We start from the raw sequence: 14,412 nt of genomic DNA, 5'->3' as shown, positions 1-14,412 counted from the left end.
CTGCATACCCTGAGTAGCCTTCTAGTACCTTCTTCAGTTCTCTGCATACCCTGAGAGGCCTTCTATTACCTTCTTCAGTTCTCTGCATACCCTGAGTGGCCTTCTATTACTTTCTTTAGTTCTCTGCATACCCTGAGTGGCCTTTTAGTACCTTTTTCAGTTCTCTGCATACCCTGAGAGGCCTTCTATTACCTTCTTCAGTTCTCTGCATACCCTGAGAGGCCTTCTAGTACCTTCTTTAGTTCTCTGCATACCCTGAGTGCCCTTCTATTACTTTCTTCAGTTCTCTGCATACCCTGAGTGGCCTTCTAGTACCTTCTTCAGTTCTCTGCATACCCTGAGAGGCCTTCTAGTACCTTCTTCAGTTCTCTGCATACCCTGAGTGACCTTCTATTACCTTCTTCAGTTCTCTGCATACCCTGAGTGGCCTTCTATTACCTGGGAATCTTCATTAGCAGAGCTACCTCAGTACCCTGATTTACCTCAGCAACCTACATCACCAGAGTGACCTGCATTAGCAGAGTGTCCGGCATTACCTGAGCGACCTGCATTACCTGAGCACTCTGTATTACCTGAGAAACCTCCAACACCTGTGCACACTGGAGTACCTGAGCACCTCCTGTTACCTGAATGCTGCATATTACCACAGCACCCTGAATTACCTGAGCCAACTCCCACTTGCATTCTTGTGCCACAGAAACACAATGCAATGTAGACATGATGGTGGACCGGCCAATAACTTCAAAATGGTACAGACCCTGGATTGTGAACAAAACATCACATGGATAAAGTGGGTACCAGGGGTGCACCGTCATAGGTGCACACTATGTAGACTAGACACGCTGAGTCACACATATCTTCTGTCATATGAACTACTGTGCACCACAGACACACTGAGTCATACATGTGTACTATTGTATGAATACACCGCAATACAGACACATTACATCATACGTGTATACTTTCATAATGAAACAGGATGCAGAATATACATGTTGAGTCATGCACGTTCAGTACCATACGGACACTATGCAGTACAGACATACTGTGGCACATAGCCATCAAGTACAGTGTGAATGTGCTGTTTCACAGAGTTACACTGTGCTCCCATACACAACAGTGGTGTGAGAAACCTTTACTAAGCTGCATGTGCCAGGGAACATCTCACTCATCCCTCCCATAACCACACTGCATAGATAGGAGCTGATCCCAAAAAGCACTTTTCTGTCACCATCTATGTAGGCAGTGGCCATCACTGCACACTGTGTCCCTAATTCTGATTTGGAGCCTTTATGAGATCAGGTCAGAGTTAACCCTCTTTCCATGCATGAGCTGCCTTTTAATCTGTTATGGTCAGCACTGGTAACAATGTACTTACCAGCTCTCATTTACAGGAACCTGGCAGGGTGGATCTCAACAGGGGTACTGGTTTCTCCGCCTGTACTGTGTGGTATAAGGTCACTATCAGTGGGCGGTACTAGTGCTAAACCACTCTTTACAAGTAGCACCAATTCTAAGTGAGGTCCTATGTGCATTTTTCACTTACCCCCTTCACATGATCTCTGGGCTGAGTGTGGGGGAGGGGGCTCCTCCTGTGTTTGTGTGATGAAATGCAAATCGAACTCCTGCATTATTCTGCACCTCATCTTTTTAAGGGACTTGACATTGACTCTGGCTACCAATAGAAAGGGCAACGTTTCAGCCATCATTTGTAGAAGAGTAAAAAAGGTTATGTATCAGGGACCGCTTCCAGAGGTGAATAAAAATGGTGCATTTCAGGAAACAACTGTAGAGAGCAATATGTGGGGTCCGGTTTGAAGAAGCATCTCCAGAGTGTGAGTAGGAGGTGCGTTTAGTAAACACCTCCAAAGAGACAAAGGGGGTCGATATTGCAGGTAGCTACCGCAGAGAAGAGTAAAAGGGGTAATTGAGGAAGCTCCTCATATCTACAGGCCTACATTTCAGGCAGCACATCCAGAGGAGACAACATCAGGATGAGTTTCAGGAAGGATTTCTGAAGGAGATGAAAATGGACCAGGTTTCCAGCAAGCACCTCGAGAGGTGAATGGAAAGGTCTACATTTCAGAAAGCGCCTCAAGGGGAGACCTGAAGCACTGTTTCTCCAGGGGAGACCCTGGAGCTTCTGCTTTTTATTTGCCAATAAATTAAATGTAAAGGGAAAAAAAACATTTCGACTAATGTATGCCCCCGCATGTGTAGCAAACGGGACCCTGTTTGGTAACGAAAATCCACAACTGCCAGGTCCCAAGGTGCATTGTATTTAAATTGTATTTATATAGCGCTTCCTATCTCAGACGAGGCGCTGCACGGGTGGCATGGTTTTCAGAACCAATCACCGTAAAACTTGACCCGAACAATCAATGTGGACTGAAGGTTTTACAGGGTGAGCGGAATAAAAGGAGTACCCCTTTCAATCCTAAATAACCGTGAACCGGTTCAAACGTCATTTAAGGCAAATGACAGGACCTGGCGGAAACGTGTTCGGACTAGCGGCTGAGAACTGACAAAAAGAGCCGAGAAGCTGGTGTTTCACGTCGCTGCCTCCCCTATGCTGCGCACAGGCCATTAACAGAGTTGAGCTGCGCGTGCATTTTCTGCTTGAGAAGCTCCAGCTAAGTGTAGCTGGAAGCCAGGGGGGCGGCTCGCACCAGTGGGCAGGGCACCCCCTGTCTGCCTCTGAGAGAGCTTGCCATGGGAAGAGACAGGTTGCAGGGCTCGGCTCTGGTAAGAGGACCGCGTGACTTCAGCTGGCACAAACAGACCCAGTTAAAAACACGCTGATTACTCGTGGGAACACGGGCTGTCCCTGCACACCCACGGCTTTCTTGCCTCCAGTAGTATATCTCTCCCTTTGCATTACAGCCCTGAAATCATCTCTATTCCAAAGAGATTGCTGTGCACTGTAAGTCCAACGAGGGTTGAGGTACCAGGCTGTTCCCTCGTAAACCAGGCAATGCGACCTAGAGATGCACAAACGAGAAATGCATCAGTCAGAGGGTTGAATGTTCCTTCATTATGTAGCTAGGACATTTGAACGAAGAACGTCGAATAACCAAAACGTCAGGGGTATCAAAAGTTGCACTTGGTACCAGTTGGCCCCTTGCGGACACCAGGGGCTTGCCCCACCCCTTCCCATTTAGCAGCCTCCTGCTTGTTTTTGTTCCTGCCAATGCTTTCATGACCCGCCTGGAGTAGCAATGGCAGTGGCAGAAGTACCCATGTGCGAGTCAAGTGTAGCAACCCCCTAATGACGTCGACACACTGTCCACCGAAACTGTAAATAGCAAAGAAGGACACAACTGTTCCTCTGAATGTTGTGTATGGAGGCCTAGCACCTGCGGACACGCGCGTGCGCGCACGCGTAACGGGCAGGGGGCTGCCTACCCCTAGTAATAATGCAAAAAAACAAAACACGCAAGGCCCCTTTCAGCCAAAGCCCTTTGAATATCTGAGCGATTCGGGAGCCTCGGGGTGTGTGGGGTGCCTGCCTTCGTAAAGGGTCCAGTCATTTTGTGCTACGCCATTGGTACGGGCCTTTGTGGACAGAGCGGGACTGGGTCCGGTGGGGTGTTTTTTGGAGAGCGGCCTGTAAGGGGAGAGCGGTCTGTTGGAGCAGAGCGGACCGGTGGCGGCGCAGCAGGCCTGTGGGGGAGGCCGCCAGTGCGCAGCGTGGTTGCTAGGCTCCTGCTAGGCCTCTCTGGCTGGCGCTAACGCAGGATCAATAGGTGTGTGTGATTGCACAGGGGAAGAAAACAAGGTGCTCCCTGGAGACACCCTCTACTAAAGCACTACTGCTGGCAGAGGAGTCGGGGCACGGCAGGGGAGCCGCTTCCAGCAGCCCTGCCGTAGCCAGACAAAGGAGCTCTGCTGCGAAGACACAAGTATCTCATGGCCGGTCGATAGCGCAAAGGGCCGCTCTGCCGAGGAAGCGAGCCTCCCAGCCAGGCACCCGACCAATAGTGATGTGACACAGAGAACACCCTATGGCCGGAGTTTGGAACGGGGGCAACGCTGCGGGGGAAGCGATCCCTCCAGGTAGCCACAGGCCGCGATGGCAGGGAATGGCACAGAGGCGGCCATGCTGAGGAAGCGAGACCTCCAGCCAGGGACCCAACCAATGTTGGTGTGACAGAGAAGACCCCATAGCCGGAGTAGGCACGGGGACAGTCCTGCTGAGGAAGCGATCCCTCCAACCAGATATAGAACCCGTTTCCCAGGGTGGCACGGAGGCGGCCATGCTGAGGAAGCGAGCCCTACTGCCAGGCACTCAACCAATAGAGGTGTGTGACACAGTGAAGACCCTATAGCCGTGATGACAAAGCGGTGCCTCCAGCCATCCATAGACCCCGATGGCCGCGGGTGGCGCAGAGGCGGCCATGATTAGAAAGGCGGCCCTTCATTCGCACATACTACCTCGGCTTGCGAAACCCTCAAACAGCCCTTTGGACAAGGCGGCCATGAGGGCCCGCAGAGCCAGAAGAAGGCACCTGCTGGGGAAGAGCGGGGGAGGGAGCAAACCCGGTTCATGTGCCGTTGGTACACAGACTGCCCTCAAACCCGCGAGAGGGCATGGAGGCCGCCACAGGGAGCCCTTCGGCCCCAGGATAAATGTTGTGAGATATGTAGAGGCCTTACGGCTGCAGATGGGCAGGGCAACCCCAGCCGTGCCCCCAAATATCCATATAAGGTTTGTATTCAGGGGAAACACATAGGACACCCCCGTCAGCTGGGGGGGAAAGGCCGTGTGGGTAGGGAGTCCCCACCGGTTGGCTAAGGTGGGAGAGAAATACATAGCAGCCTGCGGAGGCCCACAGGTGGCGTGAGGCAGCCCTCCTTTCACCCGACAAAGGGTCTCTGAGAGCAGTCCATCCCCTGCCTGCGGAAGCTGACAGAGCAGCCCTGCGGCGGAAGGCTCCTTCCTTTCGGCCTCCGCTACCGAGAAGACAGAAGCGCTTTTCGGGTAGGCCGCGCGTCTTGTGGCGCAGCCACTGAACATCCCCCAAGGCTCCGGCAAGGGTAGTGTGCTCCAGCTCTTCTGTACAGAAGCAGTTCTGCTCACATCATTCATATATGTAGGGCCTCCCGGCTCCATCTCGCTGCCTTCGAGTCCATGAAGCCAAGCGTCATTCCCTACTGCCGGGATTTGGCGTCAGCCTTGGCATTCGGAGGGTCACTTCAACGAGCACCCTCTGCCAGAGCAGGCGGGCCATATCACATGCATATGTCCTAAACATCTGTGCTCATTGCAGTCCTGCGTGCAAGCCTGAGCCCCACATCTTCTGTACCACATTTGACCCCACACGTGCAGTTAGGGCCTAATACCCCACTTCTGCACTAGGAAAGCGCCCACATATATTTCGGCAGCCAGGAGTTATAATGCAATGACCCTTTCTATTGCCCCGCCATCGCTTGTCCTGAGAAACAAGAGTTACTCTCAGAACCTCTCGAGCCCATAATTTCTTGCCCTTTCTCTCTGCAACCTATTCTGAATGAATCTTCAGCCCCCTGCCTGCCACAATACCATAAGCTCCTGCTGTCAGGCTCGGTTCTAGCTCAGCTCTCTGGCCTGACCCTAGCCCTGCCCTTTTGCCCACATCCAATCCCTGCTGGCTCAGTCCCTGGCCCTGGCACCAGCTCGTACACTCGAACCTGTATCCTCGAGCCTCGCTCGAGCTTCTGCGACCTAAATTCAACCTCGACCCAACACCTTGCTCTAGTCTCTCCCACAGGCCTGGCTACAACCCCTGCCCTAGGTTTAGCAATAGACATTGCCCTGCCCCATGCATGGCTATAGCGCTTGCCCCTGTGCCCAGCTCCAACCTGTGCCCTCTGAACTGGTTCAAGCTTCTGCCCCTTGGTCTAAATCCAGTCCCTAGCCAGTCTAACTCCTACCTGTGCCCAAGACCTCGTTTCTGCACCTTACCTTGTGCCTTCCTACAACCCACTGGACATACCCCTGGGTCTAAGTGAAACCCCTGACCTCAGGCTTTCCTCCTGTCCCTGCCTCCGGCTTGTACCCCCAGACATGACTCAGGTTCTCCCCTGCCCTAATGGATGGTTCCAACCCCTGCTTCTAAATTGCTCCCTTTATGTCTGGAGCCAACTCCTGTCCTGAATCCAAGCCCTGTTCCTAGTCCAGACTCCAACCCCCTACTACCTGTCGGCGCCTATGCACCAGTAAGGGGCATCCTACTCGGCTACTCTCTTCGACTGACCCAGAGAGCCCAGATAACCCTACACAATTTATGCTTCTGAATCTACCCATTTAATATCCCACACCAGGAAGTTGCCATTTGGTTGTGCAGATGAAATAACTCATGACTTTTCCAGCTCAGTACCACAGACTGCATACAATCCCACCTCTCTTCCCCAGACGTGCAATCAGTGGTCTTTTTCAAGTGGCCCTCCTACCCCCTTCAGATGCCCCAGCTCTTGTCATGATCACCTACATTGTTGAGGCATATGGTGAATCAGTGATCCTCTTGGAATGACTCAATGAGCCCTTTAGACTCTACTCAATACAATACAATACAATACTCAGTTTGCATCAGTGTAGCAGTCACTCCCTGCCCCCTTTCACTAGTAAAAAATGTTTCTATTTGGTGATCCCCCAGCATGATGGTTCTCAACTGTATCCATGCCTTGAAGTCTTTTCCACCTCAATCTATCCCCGGCTACCTACACTGGAAAAGGACTCGGAAAGGATATGTCCATTCGGAGTTCCATTACTACCCATCCTTCTTTTCCCAGCCTTCTCTTAGTACTCCAGCCTCATAGCAGCTATGGGCATTCATTGATCCCATTGACATTTCTAATTGACTTGTATAGATTATACATTTTCTCCTGTCCCTTTGTTCTACCACTGTGAGGAGGATGGCCATTCAGTGCCCCTCTTCGAATAAAAACAGCTATCTTTCCAGAGAATATAACTGTTGAGATCTCCCTCTGTCAGCAATCTCTACTGCCCCCCCACCACACTGGTAAAGGGTGTGGGTATTTGGTCATCCTCTTGGAATGGCCTTTCCAGGCCAGACTCATCACCCCTGTCCCCAGTTCCACAAACTAGAAAAGGATATGACCATTGATCCTTTGGAATAGCCTTTATAGAACTAACTCATCCTCCCCAACTCTATAAATTTGCCTCCATTTCTCTGCATTGATAAAATATATTGGCATTCCTTTAATTTTCTAGACTAAACCCTTCTCCTTCTACCCTGGATGTAGACTGGGAATGAATCTGGCCACTTGGTGATCCACTTGGAATTACCCTTCAAGACTAAACTCATCTCCCTTTGCCAGCATTCTGTCTCCTGCTTCCGTGCATTGGCAAATGTATAGCCATTAAGTGATCCTATTAGAATGATCCTTCTAAACCAAACCAGTCTCTCTTTCTCCATCACTAGACGACGTGACTCCTCCAGACCAAGGCAATCTCTCTGCCCCTCTCTCCCCATCACTGAAAGAGTGCATGGCCTTTCTTTCATCTTCTGAATGGTATACCCATTACCTTCTCACCTCTCTTTTCCCTCAGTCAGTAACCAGTAACCCACACTGGAGAAGGCTATGACCAATCATGGTTCTCTAGAATGACCCTTCTATATCAAACCCATCTCTTTATCCATCACTCACCAGCATTGGACGAGGGTCTGACCATTCATAGTTCTCTTAAAGGACTCTCCTAGATCAAACCCATGTCTCTTTATCCATCGCTTACCAGCATTGGAAGGGGGTATGGCCATTTGTGATTCTCTGTAATTACATGCCGATACCCCACCCACCTTATTTATCCCTCAGTCGGTCCCTAGTATCCCTACACTGGAAAAGGATATGGCCATCCAGATCCTCTTAGAATTACCCATCTAAACCAAACCCATCTCTCTTCGCCCAATGCTCTTCAACACTGAAAAAGAATATGGCCACTCCTGCGGCATGATCCTTCTAGACACACCCATCTCCCTTTGTTAATCCCTCCCCATAAATGAAAAGGATATGGCCTTTCCTGATTCTCTGGAATGACATACCTAGACCTAGCTATCTCCCGTACTCCCCACTTGGTTCCCAGTACTGCACATTGGAAAATGACATGGTCATTTGTGATTTTCTGGAATGGCCCCTCTAGACCAAACCCATCTATATTCACCCTCCACTCTCAAGCATTGGAAAGGGGTATGGCCATTCAGTGATCCTCTTAGAATGACCCATCTAAGCCAAACCCATCTCTCTTCATCCAACGCTCTTCAACACTGAAAAATAATATGGTAATTTTTGATTCACTGGCATGAAACTTCTAGACCAAACCCATCTCCCTTTGCCCATCACTCGGCAACAATGGAAGGAATATGGCTTTCTTGATTCTCTTGAATGACATACCTAGCTCTATCCATCTTCCTTGTTCCCCAGTCGGTTCTCAGTACCCCACAATGGAAAATTACATGGCCATTTGTGATTCTCTGGCATGGCCTTTCTACATCAAACCCATCTCTTGGAGAAGGCCATTCACCATTCTGCAATGACATCCCTAAAACCTATCCACCTCCCTTATCCCCATTTAGTCCCCAGTACCCCATGTTGAAAAAGGATATGGCCATTCGGTGATCCTCTTGGCATACTTCCGGATGATGTTGTCTTCGCTGAAGATGAAAAGGGAGCGGTTGACGGTGAAGCAGTTCTGCTTGACAGGGATAGGATTGTAGAGAGCCATGGTCCGGGCCCTCTGGGCCATTGACTGCTTGTACATCCTGGCTCCAGGCTGGGGACCCCCTTGGCGGCTGCTGCCCCGGCCCCCTGCTGTGCCAGCTGGCCCTCCACCACCATAGCGTGTGGGCAGATCCTCTCCAAAGCGAGCCATGATCCTGAGGATGTAGAGAACCAGCAGTGAGAATCCAAGGCAAGGGGAGGCAGGAGCATCCCCCCCTAGGGTGCAGGAGGACTTCCCTGGGGGGCAGAGAAGGCAGCAGATTTATGTCCTCCCCTGGACGGTTAGAGAAAGTTGAGCCAATGCAACAGCTGTAAATAACAGGTATTAAAGGAGTGCCCAAGGCAGACTGAAATGAAGGGTTGGAGCCAGCACACAGCAGATGTTGTCAGTCACTTTTCATTCAGTGGGGGGTCACACAGAGGTGGAGAGGACACACACAGAAAGGTTGTCTATTGACAGAGTTGAAGAAAGCGGGAGCCAAGGTTAGATCCAGTCAACAATGAAGAACACACAAATGTCCCAATGCCCAAAGGTGCATCTGCCGGATTCAAAACACCATTCAGATCTCCCCAAAGTGCCCCTCGCCTCTCAAAAGTAACCCACAGAGGGCAGAGAATCACACACGGGGAACTAAATCATTCCCTGCATGTCCGTTCCCCATCCTGTATCTCGGGGGATGTAGGGTGGAGAGTGTGGTCCTCCAGCTCCCTGATCTGTCCGGGCTCCGGGAGGAAGGACGGTGATACCACGATGCCTGGGCCTGGCAGGGATGTAGGAATAGAAAGACTGCTGCCCCTGCAGTAAGGACCTACGAGGGATGCGCGTGAACAGGCGATAGTATCCCAGGGAGCGTATCTGCCAGGGATGCAGAAGAGGCTGGTGTCTCTGTGCCGGGATCTGGCAGGGATGCAGGAAATGCTGGCGACCCTGGGCCTAGATTTGGCAGGGATTCTGGAGGAGCGACTGGTATCTTGGTGTGGGAGATGTGGAGATGGAGCAGAACCTTGTGTTACTGGGTCTGTATCTCTCAAGGGTGCAGGAGGAGAAGCGGCTATCCTGTCACGAACGCAAAATGCAGGAGAGGTTGGTGCAGGAGGAGAGATTGTACCTTTGTGCCCGGACCTGTCAGAGATTCAGGAAGAGAGGCTGGTACCCTGTTGCTTGAATGTGCCGGCGATGCAGAGGGAGAGGCTTGTAGCCCGCTGCCTGAATTAAAGCCTGGTGCCACGAATCGCCTGACGGGATGCAGCAGGCGAGGTTGGTACCCAGGTACCTGATTCTGCCGATGATGCCGGAGAAGATGCTGATACTCCGAATTATCAGCTGGGGTTGCACGAGACACTGGTCCTAAGGTGTGTGGGTCTGCTTCCAGGTGGAACAGCCGGGGATGCTGCCAGTGTCAGGGCTGAGACTCAGACGCCGGAGAAGGAGTCCCTACCAGCCCCTGCCCCCTTTGTCATCATGCGCCTCCGGTATATTTTATGCAATGGGAGGCAGCGGGTCTTGATAAGAGATCGACACGCCGGACCTCTTCTGGTCTGCCGGGGCTCGCAGCGGGGGAGCCTGTGCCTTGTGACTGTCCTGCCCTCCCTGTGGAGGGGTGCTGCTGTTCCGGGTCCCCTCCCAGTATCTGAGCTCCCAGCTCCGGTGGGGAATGCGAGGAGGAGCGCTCGCAGTGCGAGTCTCCACCCTGCCCATGTGAGGCTGCGCAGCCAATGCACAGCCGACACCACCTAGACCAGTAACCCCTGCAGGCAGGCAGGCAGCATCTCTCTCTAGGCAGCATCGTGCCGCTCCCCTCCCCCAAATAAGGAAAACCAGCTAATAAACAGGGGCGAGGCAGCTGCCGACGTCGCGTCCCCCAGTTAGGCATCCCTCACGCTTCGCAGCTTTCAGTTGTGATATTGTCCTGTTAGGGCCTTTATGGAGTGTACTGTCGTGATTTATGATAAGTTAACAGTCCCAAAGGGGTTAACGTCCCCACCCCTCCCCCACCCGGCCTCACCCTTCATCTTCCCTTTTCTATGGATACTGGGAGAAATCTTAGACTGGGTGAAGCTTTGAGGGGCCAGGCCCCCGCCCCACCCGCGTTGCCCCCACCTCCTCTCGCACCCGCACGCACACACATTCATGTGGGGGGGAAGGTGTAAGGGGAAAGTGGAGGTAAAGGAGAAAGAATCACGAGGAGGCAGGCTGAAGAAGGTGTAGTGGCGGGACGGTGACCGAAGGAAGGGGGTTGGGGGGGTATGTAAGAGAGGGGAGCGAAGATGAACTTCGTGCTGGAAGGAAAGCGACTGAACGAGAAGTGGTGAGAGATGGGAAAGGAGCTCGGGGAGCGGGAGTCAGAAGGAAAAGATGAAGAAGGCAGGTACGTGTGGAGCGGCTGCAGCCTCTGTACACGCTCTAGACTTCCGTACAGCTCTGCGAGCAGACCCAATACTATACAGTCCGTGCGCGCTCTTGAAACCTGTCCAACGCGCGTGCCCGTCAGAACTACTACTGAACAGCTCCTGGGCGCGCTCCTGACGCCGGGCAGCCCTTAAGGCTTAAGCACTCTTTCCGACGCCCTGTTAGTCTCGTGCCCGCGCCCGAGTGTGCGCGCTTCTCCCTTAAGGGCGCTGTCCAGCACCCAAAGCTCCTGAAGGAGTAATTTGACAATTCAAGGACTAGGGGCCGGATCAAAAAAATACTTCCCTGTTCCTGCTGCTCAGGCAAACACAATTTACCGCGGTCTTTTGAAAGCAGAATTCTGCCGGTGGTAATTTGTGAGCAGAATGTTTGCATATGAGCTGAGTTTTTGTATTGTATTTTTGTGCTGCAGTTCTGCAATGTGATGTTCTGTACACGGTGATTGTTCTTTTCACATCTTGGCTCTTTAGTAGTTTTGTGCTCTAGTGTGTTTTAATTGTGATGTTAGGTTGCTTTATGTGCCTATTGTATTATAATTAGTTTTTTAGTTTATACATGTCAACAAAAGCTGCAACCTTTCCAACCAAATGTCGTATGACAACTGACCATTCAAAACAGCCTAGGGTGAAGAAATAGCGCTTCCCCAACTCCTGAACGTCTTAAGACATGGATCAGTCTAACACTAAGGTAGAGACCAGTCTTAAAGTACCCCTTCCAGTGCTCACTTTATGTGATAAGCCCCCCAGAGAAGACTGTAAACGCCTCTGCTAGAGAGATATCTGACACGGACTCAAGAAGAGGGTTTATATTATGGAGCGAGGATGTGATTGTAATAGGGAAGGTTTTAGCAACACAAAAGCAGGAGGGACAGAATAGTGAAACTTTTCAAACACTCACCCCCAGTCACAGATCTGGGTTTAATCCGTTGTTCTTTTGCTCACCACGCCACCCCAGTTTGGACCCAGCCATATGCAAATCAGTCTTGACCCTGTTCCTCATGGGAACAGTCCAGCCCGAACTGCCAGGCCAGGTCCTCCCTGGACCGGAAACAAGCATCCTGTGACCAGTTTCAGGGTATCACCCTACATCAGCCAGGCTAGTCCCTTGCGCCACATCACCATCATTTTTTTTTTTACGCTAATGAGGTGTTAGGTAGGCATTTCCGCTGCTCCATATTTAAAAAGTGGAACAATGCTTGCTTTGTGCCACTTTGTAACCCTTGCACCACATTATGCCTGTGCTAGGCATAATGTATGCAAGGGGGACATTCTGGCACTGGGAGGCCTGAAAAAATGGCAAATGAAATTTACAACATTTCACTGCACCATATTTCCATAATTTTTAGCGCCAGCTCAGAGCAGGCATTAAAATGACGCACCCATTATATTCAATAGGGCTCCCGGTCCTTTGCTGCACTAGTGTCAACATTTTTGACACTAGTGTAGCAAAGTGCTACAATTGCGTAAAGTGCGTAAATTTTTTTGACACTATTGTGATAACGACTGCCATGGTGCCCAATGTTGTAAATACAGCACAACCATGGTGTCATTATGTGCCGGTGGGGGGAGCAAGAAAAGTGATTCATCATCTATGGTGCACCACTTCCTTGCAAATATGCTCCTTAGTAACACCTTGCTGTTCCTAAACAATATGAAGGTTTTTTTTTTAAATTTCAAAGCACACTCACTGCAGTCCTTGCTGTAGAACTAGAGCACCCTCGTGCTGATCAATTTGTCAACAAATGTATGTCCTCTTTCAGCTCAGCAAGGGTCAGGGAAATAAACATCTCCTACTATGGATTTGTGTATCTCAAATTTCATGGACCTATGTCTTGCTTCTGCGGGAAGTCCTTCCTCCGGGATAGCTGCCCTAGAGAACAAGTCTGCAGCTGTAGGTTCTGATAATGCCAAAAATCCATTGGCATTATGTCATCACAAAATACAAAAGTACCCATTGCCCTTTTCGAGTTGCTCTGGGAATTCCACAGGTTATGGAATCGCACCTTTCTGCAGCATAAAGGCACATATAAATGTGGCAACCATGGGACTCCAGGCTCTGCAAATGGATGATGCAGTTGTAATAAAGCCTTCAGATATAGGTGGACATCTGGTTGTATTATCAAAAAACCTTCAGCCAAAGGAAGCGTTTAGAAAATAGCAAATTATGTTTTATTAAATGGAGAATCCTACTTTCTATTTCCAGAAAAACAGCTTTATTCTTTAATTCATTTTTGGCTACAAGTTGGTGCTGTTAATGGATAGGAAAGTAAATTATGTTGTATCATGAAGCATTTCTAAATATTTGGATGTGGTTTTGATTGGATATGTTGCCGTATTGTCTTCTTTTGTTAAAGATGCAGCAGATGTGCTATGGAGTCTCGATGGTTTATCCATTGAAAATGGCTGGCTTCTTGTGACCATTTTTTATTATCCTTATAAAAGTCAATTAATCATAATCATTGTGGCTTAGCCTCACATCTATCAGACACCAAAATAATAATTGTTTTTGCCGGACTTATTCTAGAGTCAGACTATTTCTATAGGGGCAATACTATTTCCTGTTTATACGAAGGGGTAGGGTCACAGGCACATTCTTTGCCCCTCTGTAAGAAAATGTGATGATGGGCTTGTCTAAATTTACTGATGCGTGAAGGCCAGAGCGACAAAAATAAAATGACCATAGCCAAACGTGGATTAAAAGTATTCAAGGCTTATTCAGTGCTTGAAATATTACACAAACCTCTCTCAAGTAATGCCTTAATAAATTAAACCTAAATTCGTTTAACTCCAATTTATCTGCACTATTGCTAAAGATAACTTTGATTTATTAGACCTGTAAATTTCCATGATTAACCAATGTTTATCCCTGTCCTTTCTCAGAAGAAAATAATATTACCTTCAGCACTCAGAATAGCCAGTTGTCATTAGTGTAAGCCCCTATGGCAGCAGTTGCGAATTTGTGCGCCTGGCACCCCGTGCGCCATCAAAACAAGCCCAGGATGCCACAAGTAGATGTGCACATTGTATTATATATACATTCAGGGACAATTCCCACCAGTTAAACTAAAAGTGGATTTCAAAACATTCACCTGATTGTGGCCTGGTTTCATAATCTTGAAGAATCGAAGTTGCTTTATTTACAGTTAAATAGTTTGTTTATATTTTGTTTTCGTGTTTTGTTTATCTCTGTCCTTCAAAGCACCAGTCTTTTGTTCTTACAGTCATCTCCCACAGTTTAAAAGCACATAAGAGTGTACACAGAATGTGTGTCTCATTTTTTTCTCC

At 49.7% G+C, this 14,412-nt stretch overlaps 1 protein-coding gene across 1 annotated transcript in view; it reads right to left on the bottom strand.

The window, feature by feature from the left end:
- The window catches only part of CACNA1B (calcium voltage-gated channel subunit alpha1 B), an 856,833-nt gene extending 846,468 nt beyond the window's left edge, over positions 1-10,365 (bottom strand). Inside the window, exon 1 of the mRNA XM_069241492.1 lies at positions 8,604-10,365. Within this exon, the coding sequence (XP_069097593.1) occupies positions 8,604-8,869 (266 nt within the window). The 5' untranslated portion in view covers positions 8,870-10,365. The remainder of the gene's footprint in view (positions 1-8,603) is intronic.
- Between the last annotated feature and the right edge of the window lie 4,047 nt (positions 10,366-14,412).

Source organism: Pleurodeles waltl, chromosome 6 (assembly GCF_031143425.1).
Source record: "Pleurodeles waltl isolate 20211129_DDA chromosome 6, aPleWal1.hap1.20221129, whole genome shotgun sequence".
Lineage (NCBI taxonomy): Eukaryota > Metazoa > Chordata > Amphibia > Caudata > Salamandridae > Pleurodeles > Pleurodeles waltl.
The sequence above is the reverse complement of the archived record's forward strand: the minus strand, read 5'-3'. Positions and strand labels throughout refer to the sequence as shown.